Here is a 14,401-nt window from a genome sequence, read left to right on the forward strand (position 1 = left end):
AATCGCTGCCAAAGGTGCTTCAGCAAAGTACTGAGAAAAGGGTCTGAATACTGGTCAATGTGATATTTCAGGGTTTAAAATATATATAAATTAGCAATCATTTCAAAAAAACAGTTTTTGCTTTGTAATTATGGGATATTGTGTGTAGATTGATGAGGGAAAAAACTATTTAATCTATTCTGGCATAAGGCTGTAACGTAACAAAATGTGGAAAAAGTCAAGGGGTCTGAATAGTTTCTGAAGGCACTGTATTTGTTCAGTGTACATTGGATATGAAAAAATAAGTAATCAACGTAAATTGTTGAGGGTGAAATTTAAACTACAAGATTGTCATCATTGTAACTAGAAGAGGCAGCTTCGTTGTTTCAGTTAACTCTGGAATGGAAAGGCATTGGAGGAGCATTTTTCTCAACAGTTTCTTAACCATAGCCTCAAGCAGGTGGTTAGTGGTCTGGGATCTAACCAGCACCACAGAGACGTTCTCCCACTGACAAAGGAATGTGACTCAAGCTTTCCTGGCTCAGGAGTGGACTTCCTCTGGTTATGTGGCTCCATAGACTTCAGCACACACACGATTCAGATTGAGAGTCGATCTCAGAACTCTTGGAGAACCACTTCAAGCTCAACTTCAGACGGGCTGAGGCAGCAGCTGATTTTGCTATGCATCTAATGCAGAGTTCATATGCTAGTCAGAAATAGGAATCTCTAAATTGTCTGACTTGCTGATTCGTTGAAAGCGTCACATGTATAACTAACTACAACCAGTTAGCAAGTTTGAAATGTCAGTTTCCTAGTTCCAACTAGCACGTGAATGCGGCATTTGGGTAGATAATGTCCACAGTTGAATCAATAAGCTGGTCATCTGTGAAACTCCCATCCAGCCCTTTTAGAGCAGACTCCTCACTTGTCTTTTCAGGGTCTCTAAATGCATGTTTTAGGTCTGGAACTGAAGCAGCAACATGTACAGTGGATGGTGTCCGGGAGACAGAAATGGATCTGTACCATCTACAGCTGCAGTCATCGCCTTTTTGACATTCAGCACAAAAGGCGTCAATGCTATTGCCTCAGAGGTTGGCAGTGTCAGAGCCTTGGCCAACAATAAGCTGTGTCTTAGCTGGTTATTCCAACCTCAGTGTGAAAATATACAAAATCACAGGGAAAATCAAGTCTGACAGCATTGTGCCTTTAAAAATGTGTCAACTTTTAATACAGCAAAATGTAGATATAAAGTGGAAGACTTCACAATGCCTACAACGTGATTGTGCTTAAACAATTGAACAACTAAAAAGGACTACATAAATTCACCCACACAACTTATTTTTTTGATTTATTTTCAGTTGTAATATTCATCAGACTAAAGTTAGTCACTGAAGCTGATGAGACATTGTTTATAAATTCTTTGGCAGCTTTTTACCAAATTGTCTACATTTCAATGAGCCCTTTTAATAGTGATGGCATGATTTTTACATCAGCGTGTTAATTTTATCTATATAAATGTACAGAAAGACAATAATGCAGAAGCTCTTAGAGCTCTATTTACATTTCAGTCAATCATGCATTAGTTATATCTAAATACACACAAAAGCATAAATGTGCAACCATTTTCAGTACGGGAATCCAATATGGACTCAAATGCTATTTTTAGTTGTGTGCAAGAAAGGCACAACCTATAATAAAACGCAACTTGAGTTTCCCATATATACAGGAAATGTGGCCAAAATATATATACACAATCAATGGCAAATTACCATTTCAGTTAAATGACCTTTTTAGCAATTCAGTTCAAATTTAACAATCAACTCTGCCAAATCTATTGCACTTCCTATGACAGCAAAAACAGTGAGTTCTGTATGCTTGTTCAGCAGCACTTGTATCATTGCAATGCTACCACCAATAAGACTTGATCCAATGTACTGTAAGACTGGAGGTGGGGAGCAAAGTATTGATCTAAAGACAAGTGCTGGGTGTGTAATGGAGGGGAGCCGGGTGGTTTACTGGGTGGTGATGAGCTTGACGATCATGTGGATGATACGGGAGCCTCTCGGACAAGTACACAGGTCCATGCTGGGGTTTCTGATCTTATCTTCAAGGAGCTGGTCCAGCTCCCAGCGCAGCTCCTTCACCAGCTCTGCCACCTGCAGCCACACACAGAAGATACTGCCGTCAGGAACACAGAGCTGATTGACGAAGAGCTTATTACTCATTATAATGGCCCAGTTCCCCCTGCCCTGAACACGTGAACTGACCAGGCTATAACTAGGGGCCAGGTAGCCAGGTCAGGATCTTAAATGGTCATTCTGAGAGTGATAACCAATCAGCTGACCTGGTGCGATGCTGCGGCGAACCGGATCCAGCCGTCGTCCAGGGAGATGACGAACTCTCCCTTCTGCAGCTCCACGTTGACCTGTCCCCCCCCAAACAGCACCAAGGGGTACACCGACACCATGCTGCAGTCTCTGATGAACACACGGCTTGTCTTCACCTTCTCATGGTACACCAGGTAGGGGCTGTCGTAGTGGCGCACCTGAAACCACCACACACAGGCACACACAAACTAACATGGTATCTATTGTGTGGTTGTTTAGTTACTGTAAAAGACTAGTGGTTGTCTCTGTACTTTATTCATGAGGCTGTGTGTTACCGTGTAGTTGACGGAGGAGGGGTGTACGTGGACACAGCCGTCATTCTTGGTCATGTAGCGCAACTCGTCTGCTTTGGGCTGCATCTTCACCGCTCCTTTACTGGTCTGCTTGAACTTCTCATGGGGAGACCTCACCTAGCACAGGGAAACACTGGCTTAGCTCAGGTACACATACAAGGACTGAGCTGTTGATCATGCTGGATGGGTGAAGGCTCACCTGTACTACATTGGGATACAGGGCAGCACAGAGCATGGCAGACATCAACCTGATGTTGTCAGAGTTGAGGTTGGCCTGTCCAAGAGTTAAAGGGTGAAATTATTCACTTAATGATTTATGAACAGATTTTATATAGCAATGCAGGATTTATATAATGGAGATGTCTTAGATATATATTTCTCAATAAAACATCCTACCTCACGGCCCGTAGCCTCCATTATACCATCAGTCCCTTTGGCAGCCATTCTCTCAATGACTCTAGCCTTCAGTCCCTCCTTGACGAAGCCAATGTCAGACAGCAGCTCTGTAAACTGCCTCTTCAGACTGGCTATCTCCTGCACACCAAAAAGCACATCTCAGACTCTTGCAAGTACTGTACAAAACATGGTAGTAATGCCACCTGTCAGGAGACGATGCCACAGAAGAGTGTCTCACCTGTAAGCCCCGGCTAGACAGGAAGTTCTCTCTGCAGTACTGAAACCCGGCCTGATTCCCGTTTTTGGCTGCACCACACCAGCCCTGTGCAACGGCAACACATATTACCTTAGACAGTGACATATCCACTGCAAATCCTATGTATAGCTACTCTGTGATTTAGATGGTTCTAAATATTGCATTGCCACTCAGAACCTGTTCATCTGTTTCTCAAGATAAACGCAATTTTTCCATAGCTGGTTCAGCTAACATTTCAGTATTGAGTGAGTGTTATGGAATGTCAATATGGATGACATGGTTAGAGGATACACAGTGGAGTGGTTCAGGTCTATCCAGTATGTACAGCACAGCACCTTGTATGCCTGCAGCAGGGCCAGATGGTCACTGTTGGCCAGGGCATAATTCAGCTTCTTCTCATTGGCCTCCTCCCTCTTATCCCAAGGAGACACCTGGCCACAGTAAGAACACACCGCAGGAGAGGAGAGAAAGAAGGAAGCAGGAGAGGACACAGGAGAGGGGTGAGAACACAGGAGAGAGACTTGCGACTGTGAAAAACAAATGTTTTCTTTCCTTTTCAACACTCACAGAGTGAATCACAGGAGTTCACACTTCAGCGACAATTCTTAATTATTGCTCCTTTCTTTTCAGTTAACGTTTCTACTCATTCCCAAGACCATTGGTAGGCTCAGAGCCACAAATGGTAGTTAGAGGTGGCTTACGAAGGGGGATTTGAAGGCCAGGCTGGCAGCGATGGTGAGGGCAGGGTCCAGGCAGCGAAAGATGGCACCAAACAGCATGAGTTTGCCAATGCGGACATCCACAGGCAGACAGGCCAGGTGATAGCCCAGAGGGGTGAGCTTCTCGTCGGCAGTCAGAGCCCCCAGGTCCTGCAAACGCTGCTTGGCCGCATCCAGACTGCCCATGGCCGGGGGCTCAATGAGCCGAGAGAACACAGAATCCAATGGCCGCTCCGCAAACACATCCAGGATCTTAATCCTGAGAGGTGGAAGTGGGGATAAAGACAGATGGAGTTGGAGAAAGAGGGCATTTGGGAAATCTCCAAGTGAAAATGTTTACATTGGTGACAACACATCATGAGTTCCTACATTGAAAATGCAGGGAAGGTTCAAATGAATGACTGTCAGTGGTTAAATAAGGATCTACATGAGACAGTACATGAATAAATAACACCTAATTGGTCAGTTGAGAGCGCCACGAGAGGCACAGTGCTGTAGTTAGGGGACATGAATCCTGTTCTGCTCTGATTACCTGAGGCAGAGCTGCTCCAAGGGGACTCTCTGGATCTCTGGCAGTTGCTGCTCTGCCAGCTGGTGTTGGAAGCAGTGGCTGGTGAAGAGATGGAAGCACACCCCTGAGGCCACGCGGCCCGCTCGCCCTCTCCTCTGTAGGGCGTTGGCACGGGACACCCACGACTCCTCCAGGCTCTCCATGCTCTTAGAGGCGTCGTAACTGAGGGGACAGACTGAGTCAGCGAAATAACACTCACATACCATCTGGTCCAATGTGTTTTATAAGCATCCTCACAGGCACAGTTATCAAGTACTTGGTCCCCTCCTTACAAGAGGTTAGTATAGAGAATATATGAGTTGTACCCATTAAAAGAGTTTAAATTATCCAATGTGCTCTCATTAGAATTTGACTGTAAAGGAAACCAGTTGAGCGTATTGGAACACAGCCCCCTGTCTGCAAAGACATCAGAGGGTTTAGAGGTCAGAGGTTATAGTACCTCTTCTCCTTCATCTTGCCTGAGTCTACCACGTAGACCACGTCGTCGATGGTAACGGAGGTCTCAGCGATGTTGGTGGAGATGATGATCTTTGTGACGCCCTCTGGTGGACGCTTGAACACAGCCTGCTGCTCCTCATTAGACAGGGACGAGTGGAGCGGGTACACCACACACCTGGGACACACACACACAACTATATCCACAACAAACATAACCCATCTACAGCTGTACCACAAACACACCTGTAGAAAACCTAAACCCATCACAATCTCACACAAATCAGAATCTCATCCAGTACAGTGGTCCATGTATTTCCTTACCTGGCTCTGTTCCGGTTGTTGAACATCCTGTTGGACTGGAGCTGCTCATAAAGAGTCTTAATCTCAGCCAGGCCCGGCATGAATACCAACACAGCACCTGGACAGAGCAGGACAGGGAAGGTTGTGTTGGTACAGGAGTATTGAGTATTAACACACAGGTACTGCATAACTGCATGGCCAAATGTTAACTCAATTGAAATCATATTGCTACACCTTTACTGTGCAACTATCCATCTGTCATTCCTAGTAATAATTCTGTCTGTAGTGCTCGCTCACCTGGAGGGTAGCTGTGGTCCCCGTCCACAATATACTCCAGCACACTCTCCACCAGGTCCATGTTGATCTTATCCAGGTCCATGGCAGATATGGTCTTCAAGACAGATTTCTTGGTGTCTTTAAACAAACAAAAACATCCTGATTAACATTCTCCTCCCAGACAAAGTAGCAGTGCGCTATATAGGGAATAGGGTTCCATTTCAGACAGTGTGGTGTATTTGGCAGAGGGGAGATCAGAAACCTTTGTATCGGACAGTGAGTTCCTGCAGGCTGAGCTGCTGGTCAGGGATGGAGTCTTTAATGAAGTCTTTTTTCTGGAGGTTCATGAAGGACCACATGTCGTCTCCCAGTTGGTCCACGGGGTCTTTGGCCCCCCCTCTGACCCCCTTACTGCCTGATGAGGACTTGTCCTTTCCCCCGCCCGAGCGCATGAACGGACTGCCATCCTCAATCACATACCTGGGAGGAGAGTAGAATGTACAAACAAACCTGAAGAACAGAAACAACACCTTGTGTTTCTGGTAAAATATTTCAGGTTTGGGAGTGCGATATTTACCGTGTTTTGGCAATTGCATCTTCCAGGAAAAACTGGTCGACAGGGAAAGTGCGTCCTGGGAAACACAAGAGATCGTGACGTAACTACTGACTGGTCTAACTATACACTTTGTTATACACCTTGCCCTAAATACGCTAAGAGTCGTGGACTGTGATATGTTCCACATTGCAGTGAACAACAACATTGATGAAGACGCTGATTCGGTGAGCGGGTTTATTAGCAAGTGCATCGGCGATGTCGTACCCACAGCGTCTATTAAAACATTCCCAAACCAGAAACCGTGGATTGATGGCAGAATTCCAGCAAAACTGAAAGTGCAAACCACTGCTTTTAGTCAGGGCAAGGTGACCGGAAACATGACTGAATACAAACAGTGTAGCTATTCCCGCCGCAAGGCAATCAAACCAGCTATAGAGACAAAGTAGAGTCACAATTCAACTGCTCAGACACAAGAAGTATGTGGCATGTTCTACAGTCAATCACGGACTATAAAAGGAAAACCAGCCCCGTCGCTGACCAGGATGTCTTGCTCCCAGACAGACTAAACAACTTCTTTGCTCGCTTTAAGGACAACAGTGCCACTGACACGGCCCACTATCAAACCTGCGGGCTCTCCTTCACTGCAGCCGACGTGAGTAAAACATTTAAACGCGTCAACCCTCACAAGGCTGCAGGCCCAGACGGCATCCCCAGCTGCGTCCTCAGAGCATGCGCAGAACAGCTGTCTGGTGTGTTTACGGACATATTCAATCAATCCTTATTCCAGTCTGCTGTTCCCACATGCTTCAACATGGCCACCATTGTTCCTCTTACCAAGAATAACCTCACACTCAACGTCAACAAAACAAAGGAGATGATCGTGGACTTCAGGAAACAGCATAGGGAGCATCCCCCTATCCACATCGACGGGACAGTAGTGGAGAGGGTAGAAAGTTAAGTTCCTCGGCGTACACATCACAGACAAACTGAAATGGTCCAACCACACAGACAGAGTGATGAAGAAGGCGCAGCAGCTTTACACTTGTGTGTATAAGGTAGTTGTGAAATTGTTTGGTTATATTACTCGTTGGATATTACTGCATTGTTGGAACTAGAAGCACAAGGATTTCGCTACACTCGCATTAACATCTGCTAACCATGTGTATGTGACAAATAAGATTTGATTTGAGTCTTCAAGGATGTGGACGAGTGTGCTGTGGTAGAGGGTGTGTATCAGTACCTGGTATGTGGACGGTGTGTGCTGTGGTAGAGGGTGTGTATCAGTACCTGGTATGTGGACGGTGTGTGCTGTGGTAGAGGGTGTGTATCAGTACCTGGTATGTGGACGGTGTGTGCTGTGGTAGAGGGTGTGTATCAGTACCTGGTATGTGGACGGTGTGTGCTGTGGTAGAGGGTGTGTATCAGTACCTGGTATGTGGACGGTGTGTGCTGTGGTAAATGGTGTGTATCAGTACCTGGTATGTGGACGGTGTGTGCTGTGGTAAATGGTGTGTATCAGTACCTGGTATGTGGACGGTGTGTGCTGTGGTAAATGGTGTGTATCAGTACCTGGTATGTGGACGGTGTGTGCTGTGGTAAATGGTGTGTATCAGTACCTGGTATGTGGACGGTGTGTGCTGTGGTAAATGGTGTGTATCAGTACCTGGTATGTGGACGGTGTGTGCTGTGGTAAATGGTGTGCATCAGTACCTGGTATGTGGATGGTGTTACAGTTGTTGTAGTACTGGGAGAAGAGGTCAGCGTTGAGGGTGGCACTCATCAGAATGATCTTCAGGTCTGGTCGCTGGACCATCAGATCCTTCAACACCAACAGGAGGAAGTCACTGAGGGAGAGGGACGGAAGGAAAGCGAGAGAGCGAGAGCGAAAGAGACAGTGGTCAAAAGCACGGGGAGGCTACTAGCACAATAGTGAGCGAGTCTGTATGCTGTTAGCTTTCGTGCTTATGCATAATAATAAGTATCTCACAGTGTGTATGTGTTCGATATCTCACCTCTCTTCTGTGCGCTCATGCACCTCATCCACTATGACATGAGAGATCCCTGTGAGGTCTGCCTCCCCCTCCAGCCTCCTCAGTAGAACTCCTGTGGTGCAGTACAGCAGCCTGGTGGCCGCAGACTGAGGGAGAGAGACACACACAGACACACACATGGGGGAAAAGAGAGAGAGAGAGAGAGAGAGAGAGGGGGAAAAATATGAGAGAGAGAGAAGGGGGGGTATGAGAGAGAGAGAGTTGGGGGGGAAAAATATGAGAGAGAGGGGGGGAAAAATATGAGAGAGAGAGAGAGAGGGGGGGGGAAATATGAGAGAGAGGGGGGGGAAATATGAGAGAGAGAGAGTTGGGGGGGGAATATGACAGAGAGAGTTGGGGGGGAAAAATATGACAGAGAGAGAGGTGGGGGGGAAATACGAGAGAGAGAGATGGGGGGGGAAATACGAGAGAGAGAGTTGGGGGGGGAAATACGACAGAGAGAGTTGGGGGGGAAATACGACAGAGAGAGTTGGGGGGGGAAATACGACAGAGAGAGTTGGGGGGGGAAATACGACAGAGAGAGTTGGGGGGGAAAAATATACACGACAGAGAGAGTTGGGGGGGAAAAATATACACGACAGAGAGAGTTGGGGGGGAAAAATATACACGACAGAGAGAGTTGGGGGGGAGAAAATATACACGACAGAGAGAGTTGGGGGGGAAAAAATATACACGACAGAGAGAGTTGGGGGGGAAAAAATATACACGACAGAGAGAGTTGGGGGGGGGGGAAATATACACGACAGAGAGAGTTGGGGGGGGGGGGAATATACACGACAGAGAGAGTTGGGGGGGGAAATATACACGACAGAGAGAGTTGGGGGGGGGGGGAAATATACACGACAGAGAGAGTTGGGGGGGGGGAAATATACACGACAGAGAGAGTAGGGGGGGGAAATATACACGACAGAGAGTAGGGGGGGGAAATACACATGACAGAGAGAGTTGGGGGGGGGGGAATACACATGACAGAGAGAGTTGGGGGGGGGGAAAACACATGACAGAGAGAGTTGGGGGGGGAATACACATGACAGAGAGAGTTGGGGGGGGGAATACACATGACAGAGAGAGTTGGGGGGGGAATACACATGACAGAGAGAGGGGGGGAATACACATGACAGAGAGAGTTGGGGGGGGAATACACATGACAGAGGTGGGGGGAAAAATATGACAGAGAGAGGTGGGGGGAAAAAATATGAGAGAGAGAGATGGGGGGAAAAATATGAGAGAGAGAGATGGGGGGAACATATGAGAGAGAGAGATGGGGGGAAAATATGAGAGAGAGAGATGAGGGGAAAATATGAGAGAGAGAGATGGGGGGGAAAATATGAGAGAGAGAGATGGGGGGGAAAATATGAGAGAGAGAGATGGGGGGGAAATATGAGAGAGAGAAATGGGGGGAAAATATGAGAGAGAGAGATGGGGGGGGAAATATGAGAGAGAGAGATGGGGGGGAAATATGAGAGAGAGAGATGGGGGGGAAATATGAGAGAGAGAGTTAGGGGGGAAATGAGAGATAGAGGGGGGATATGAGAAAGAGGGGGAGATATGAGAGAGGGAAAGGGGGGGATATGAGAAAGGGAGAGGGGGGATATGAGAGATATAGGGGGGAATATGGGAGAGAGGTAGCAAGTGTAATTCAAGTATTTTTTTTAAACTGCTTTAACTAGAATACAAGGTTATGCATGTGAACAACATTGAGTTCCACTGACCCTGACGGTCTCCAGGCGGATCTGGTAGCCCACTGAGTTACCGAGGCGTTCTGCCCGCTCCTGTGCCACCCTCTCAGCCACGGAGATGGCAGAGATACGGCGGGGCTGGGTGCAGATGATGTTAGCCACCTGGTCAGTAGGCCCACTCAGAGATGCATCCAGAATGAACTGAGGGATCTGGGTGGTCTTACCACACCTGTACAAGACCACCACAAAGACACCAGATATTAACAACAAACACAGAATACTGGAAAATGCAACATCTCTAGTAACATCTGTGGCATTCCACACAAACAATTGTCTATAACTAATTATTAGATTTTACTTTCCAGATTGATGCAAATACTGAAAATGGTCCTAGAAATATTCCATATTGGCCACAGTGTGCTGTGCTGCAGTGTACTCAGGCCTGTCACTGACTCACCCAGTCATGCCACTGACCACCAGCACCTGGCAGTTGTCCAACAGGTCCAGGATGTTCTCCTTCTCATTCCAAGCAGGCAGCTTCTGTCTCTGCTGCAACATGGAGGTGAAGCGCCTGGATGACTGGCAGAGAAAGGAACAGCAACAGGGGATTAGATGGAGAAAACAGAACAGACATTCACTTTTTCATGACTACATGTTTTCAGGCGTATGGATATGGCCATGACTAGTATTGGACAGGACTGATGAATCGCAAGTCTCCCATACCACCAATAGATGGAGCTAAATAGCATAAGACAGGCTGTTTACATGTCCCTCTTGTACTGTAGTAACAGCCCAGAATGAAGTACATTCTCTACTCTACCTGTTTTGTCCTGAACTCTCGACACAGTTTGGCGTTCTCCTTTTGCTGGCTCCCTGTCCTCTCTTCATGTCTCTTCACCATCTTCTTCCTCAGGTTGACATAGCTCTCGGTCTCAGGAACCACTACTTCTTCCTCATCATCATCCTCCTCCTCCTCCAAGTCTTCTGTGGCCTGCTGTATCCTGTGGCTGCTTGTTCTGTTAGTCGGGGCAGTTCTGCTGTTGGCGGTGCTGTTGTTAGTTGGGGCAGTTCTGCTGTTGGCGGTGCTGTTGTTAGTTGGGGCAGTTCTGCTGTTGGCGGTGCTGTTGTTAGTTGGGGCAGTTCTGCTGTTGGCGGTGCTGTTAGTTAGGGTAGTTCTGTTGGTGTTCGTACTACTCTTGCTCTCCACATGTAATGCCGTGTTGCTCCTCCCACTCTTGCTCTTCGTCATGGCAACAGCAGCAGGGGGTGGAGCCACTACCACAGGGGGCAGGGAGCTGTATTTATGATGCGTGACTGACAGCAGCTCCTTCATGGTGGCCTCGTCCTCACAGCAAGTGATCAGGGTGTAGACCACGGGCTCCCCCTCCTTCGCTGCAGCCAAGGCCTCCCCGAACAGATGTTCTGTGACACTCAGCCTGGCTGCGGCCCCTATGGTCTCATCGTTAGTGCTGAAGGCTACGACAGGGGCCTGGAAGGGGTAGCGGTTCCCTTTAGGGAAGCGGACCTCCAGCTCATACTCTGGAGAGGAGTAGCTGCTGAACCCAGGTTGGCTGGCTCCCACGGGGTCTTGAGGGCCCGAAGCTGTTCCCTTGGTGGGCATCTGGTGCTTATACTTGCACTTAGCTCCAAACTTGCAGCCGGCACCCTTTAGGTAGAAGCTGCAGACGTCCCTAATTTGAACGGAGTCGTCGGTGCGAGCAGATGCGTTTTGTTTTCCTCCTGCAATGTCGGCTAGGAAGTCAGGGTCCAAAGTGACAGTCCAAACGCTGTTGGCGATGCGCTCGGTGAAGCGGTCGCCGTAGATTGCGGTGAGGGCCAAGGCCTCCTCCTGTCTCTGGGTGAGGCACTCGTCCATGGGCGCCCCTTGGAGGCCATCGGGGGAGACAGCTTTGGGGCCGTAGCGCTCGGAGAAGACCTGGAGGAGCAGCTGTTCCATGGTGGCTCCCACCTCCCCAACACCTGCCTCCAGGGCCTGCTTGCTGCGCTCCCGGTCGAAACCATACCTACACACAACGCCGAGGGAGGGATGTTAGAAACGACACATCAAGACATGACACATTCATCAAAATGACTGGAAGCAACCCCCTTCATAAACAATTTAAAAAATGTCACTAAATATCCCACCCTGACATATCATTAGAGCAGAGATGGGTACAGAAGGTTAAGTCTGAATCTAAGTGGTGTTGATACCTGCAGAGCTTTCCTATGGCAAACAGTCCTATGACTGCTTCGGGAGTGGGCCGCCGTTCATCCTCAGAGTCAGGATCATAGACGGGGCTCTCTGCACTCTCAACAGGCTCATCATGGGTGTTCCAGAACTGCCCTTCCTCCCGGTAATCCAGCTCATCATACTCCTCCTCTTCCTCATACTCATCTTCTTCACTGAGAAAGGACAGGTGGGTTAAGATCACATGATGTTATTAGTCTATTCGGGTCAACAAGGTGACACCTGATACATCCCAGTACAACTAAACAAATCTCTGCCGAGAAGGAAACACCATCCCTGAAGACAAACCAATTATTCTAATATTATACAGTCCCCCAGTGTTCTAAAGGCACCCCAGTGTCCTAAAGGCACCCCAGTGTCCTAAAGGCACCCCAGTGTCCTAAAGGCACCCCAGTATCCTAAAGGAGTGTTCTAAAGGCACCCCAGTGTTCTAAAAGGCACCCCAGTGTTCTAAAAGGCACCCCAGTGTTCTAAAAGGCATCCCAGTGTTCTAAAAGGCACCCCAGTGTTCTAAAAGGCACCCCAGTGTTCTAAAAGGCACCCCAGTGGACAGTCTCTCACAGTATGTTTTGAGAACTCACTCATATGGCTCGTCGTCGTAGTCCTGGGTCTGCAGCTCTCTCAGCAGCTCTTTCACCTGCTCCTGGTTCTCATTTGTCATGAAGATCTTCTGCATGGGCATGTTACCCATCATCTCAGGCCTGAGGCGAGGCCTGTCTTCATCCAGCAGCCTAGGCCGAGGTCTCTCACTAATTAGGGACTTGGGTAAACCCCTACCATTAACCTTTCCCCTACCCCTATCTCCGCCACCTCTACCCCTCCCACCACCAGTGCTCCTTCCCCTTCCTCCTCTACCTCTGCTGCTACCCCCGCTGCCCCGGCTGCTCCCACCCCTTCCTCTGCCCGAGGTGGGCCTGTGGATAGAGAAAGAGAGATGAGAAATAAGTTAATTATTCAGGCTTATTCCACATTTCAAAGGATCAGAGCAAGCATGACTACTCTAGTAGCTAACTAATTATCTTAAGAAGAATGCTCAGGATAAGAGTGTTGGCTAAATTACTAAAATGTAAATGTAATTACACTGTACCTGGTTGAGCGACTGGGTCCAAAATCAAGGCTGAAATCATCACCGTCATCCCAGCCACCACTAGCTGCCTTTCCACCTCCACCTCCTCCTCCCCCTCCTCCTCCTCCTCCTCCTCTTCCTCTCCCTCCTCCTCCTCTGGGCTTGTTAAATCGCCCTCCACCTCTGTTGGGCTGCCCCCTCCTTCTTCCACTCATTTCACGTCTCTTTCTGTAATCCAAAGTACAATCACACCTGAAGAGAACAAAAGCAGACAAATCAAGAGGTACATTATTAGTGCTGTGGTGTCAACCCTGCTCAGGGTTGGCAAGCATCTTGAGTTAAAATGTGTGTCTATTTCATGAATAAGGTCAACACAAAACTAAGTGCATAGTCACCACACATACCTTCAATGCAATGGCATTTGACACCTGCTTCTGACCTGTGCTGAATGAGAGGAAGATACTGTAGTCGACCTGTATAGAGAGAGAGATGCAGTCTAATACCAGATGTAGTTTGCAACGAGCCTTTGACTATTCAATAGCATAACACATTGTCAGGTAACTATGTTATTATGCGCCGGACATACTTCTTGTATTACTGTAGCACTCGGTTGTTTTGCAGTTGCTGACTTCACTTCCTACTCTGGGCTTCAGTTTTTAGTTCAATGACACATACGGCGCTGGTGGCCATAATTATACAAGGCACAGTGACGGTGCCTTAAAAGGGAGAACCGGGTAGCTAAAGTTGTTCTTTCTGGCTGACAAAACACGTTTACATCGTGTTTAGTTCATAAAACGCAATGGGTTGTGGGCAAACGAGATAATTGATTCGAATGACTCAACAGTACACTTAACAGTCAGCTTGTACTGAAGATGGCTAGTCAGTAGCCATGCTATGTTAACGTTAGCTAGCTAAATAGTTGGCCTAGCTACCGGTAGGTCGGTAGAACACATTGTTTATTTCTTTATGGGCAAGAGGACATTTAGTAAAAGCTTTTCCTTTAAAAAAACGTACTATCTACGAACGGTCGAGGAAAAAAATACATAAGAGAAACAAATAACAGGTTATTTAGCCAGAGACCGAAGAACATGTACAAACCTGACACAAAGCTGATCGGTTCACCGGCAAATTCAGCTTCTCTCTCATTGGTTAATGAATCAGAGGTCAAAGTTTTTTTTCCGGTGAG

At 47.7% G+C, this 14,401-nt stretch overlaps 1 protein-coding gene across 2 annotated transcripts; it reads right to left on the reverse strand.

Moving 5' to 3' along the window:
- Positions 1 to 1,314: 1,314 nt before the first annotated feature.
- On the reverse strand, positions 1,315 to 14,401 carry LOC129836478 (putative ATP-dependent RNA helicase DHX57). Of its 2 annotated transcripts, none has more exons than XM_055902727.1 (24): positions 14,314 to 14,401; positions 13,620 to 13,688; positions 13,237 to 13,467; positions 12,731 to 13,063; positions 12,113 to 12,304; positions 10,722 to 11,925; positions 10,359 to 10,480; positions 9,935 to 10,130; positions 8,184 to 8,308; positions 7,882 to 8,015; positions 6,193 to 6,247; positions 5,878 to 6,095; positions 5,637 to 5,753; positions 5,361 to 5,457; positions 5,041 to 5,214; positions 4,563 to 4,763; positions 4,013 to 4,289; positions 3,647 to 3,742; positions 3,294 to 3,377; positions 3,056 to 3,193; positions 2,859 to 2,933; positions 2,642 to 2,776; positions 2,324 to 2,524; positions 1,315 to 2,135 (listed from the first exon to the last, which is right to left on the reverse strand). In XM_055902727.1, exons 3-24 carry the CDS (start codon positions 13,428 to 13,430, stop codon positions 1,992 to 1,994), a joined length of 4,512 nt encoding a protein of 1,503 aa, XP_055758702.1. In that variant the 5' UTR covers positions 13,431 to 13,467; positions 13,620 to 13,688; positions 14,314 to 14,401; the 3' UTR covers positions 1,315 to 1,991. The 2 variants fall into 2 exon arrangements, with proteins under 2 accessions (XP_055758702.1, XP_055758703.1); XM_055902728.1 differs by lacking the exon at positions 14,314 to 14,401 and adding an exon at positions 13,802 to 14,302.

This window comes from Salvelinus fontinalis, chromosome 37 (genome assembly GCF_029448725.1).
Source record: "Salvelinus fontinalis isolate EN_2023a chromosome 37, ASM2944872v1, whole genome shotgun sequence".
NCBI classification, from domain to species: Eukaryota; Metazoa; Chordata; class Actinopteri; order Salmoniformes; family Salmonidae; genus Salvelinus; species Salvelinus fontinalis.

What these genes read in the sequence shown, in the direction of transcription:
- LOC129836478 (XM_055902727.1), bottom strand. Translation starts at nt 13,430, where the DNA reads ATGAGTGGAAGAAGGAGGGGGCAGCCCAACAGAGGTGGAGGGCGATTT. An exon ending in GAGAGTTCAGGACAAAACAG is followed by an intron (nt 10,481 to 10,721) that starts GTAGAGTAGAGA and finishes TTTCTCTGCCAG; the next exon opens with TCATCCAGGCGCTTCACCTC. An exon ending in AACAACCGGAACAGAGCCAG is followed by an intron (nt 5,215 to 5,360) that starts GTAAGGAAATAC and finishes TGTGTGTCCCAG; the next exon opens with GTGTGTGGTGTACCCGCTCC.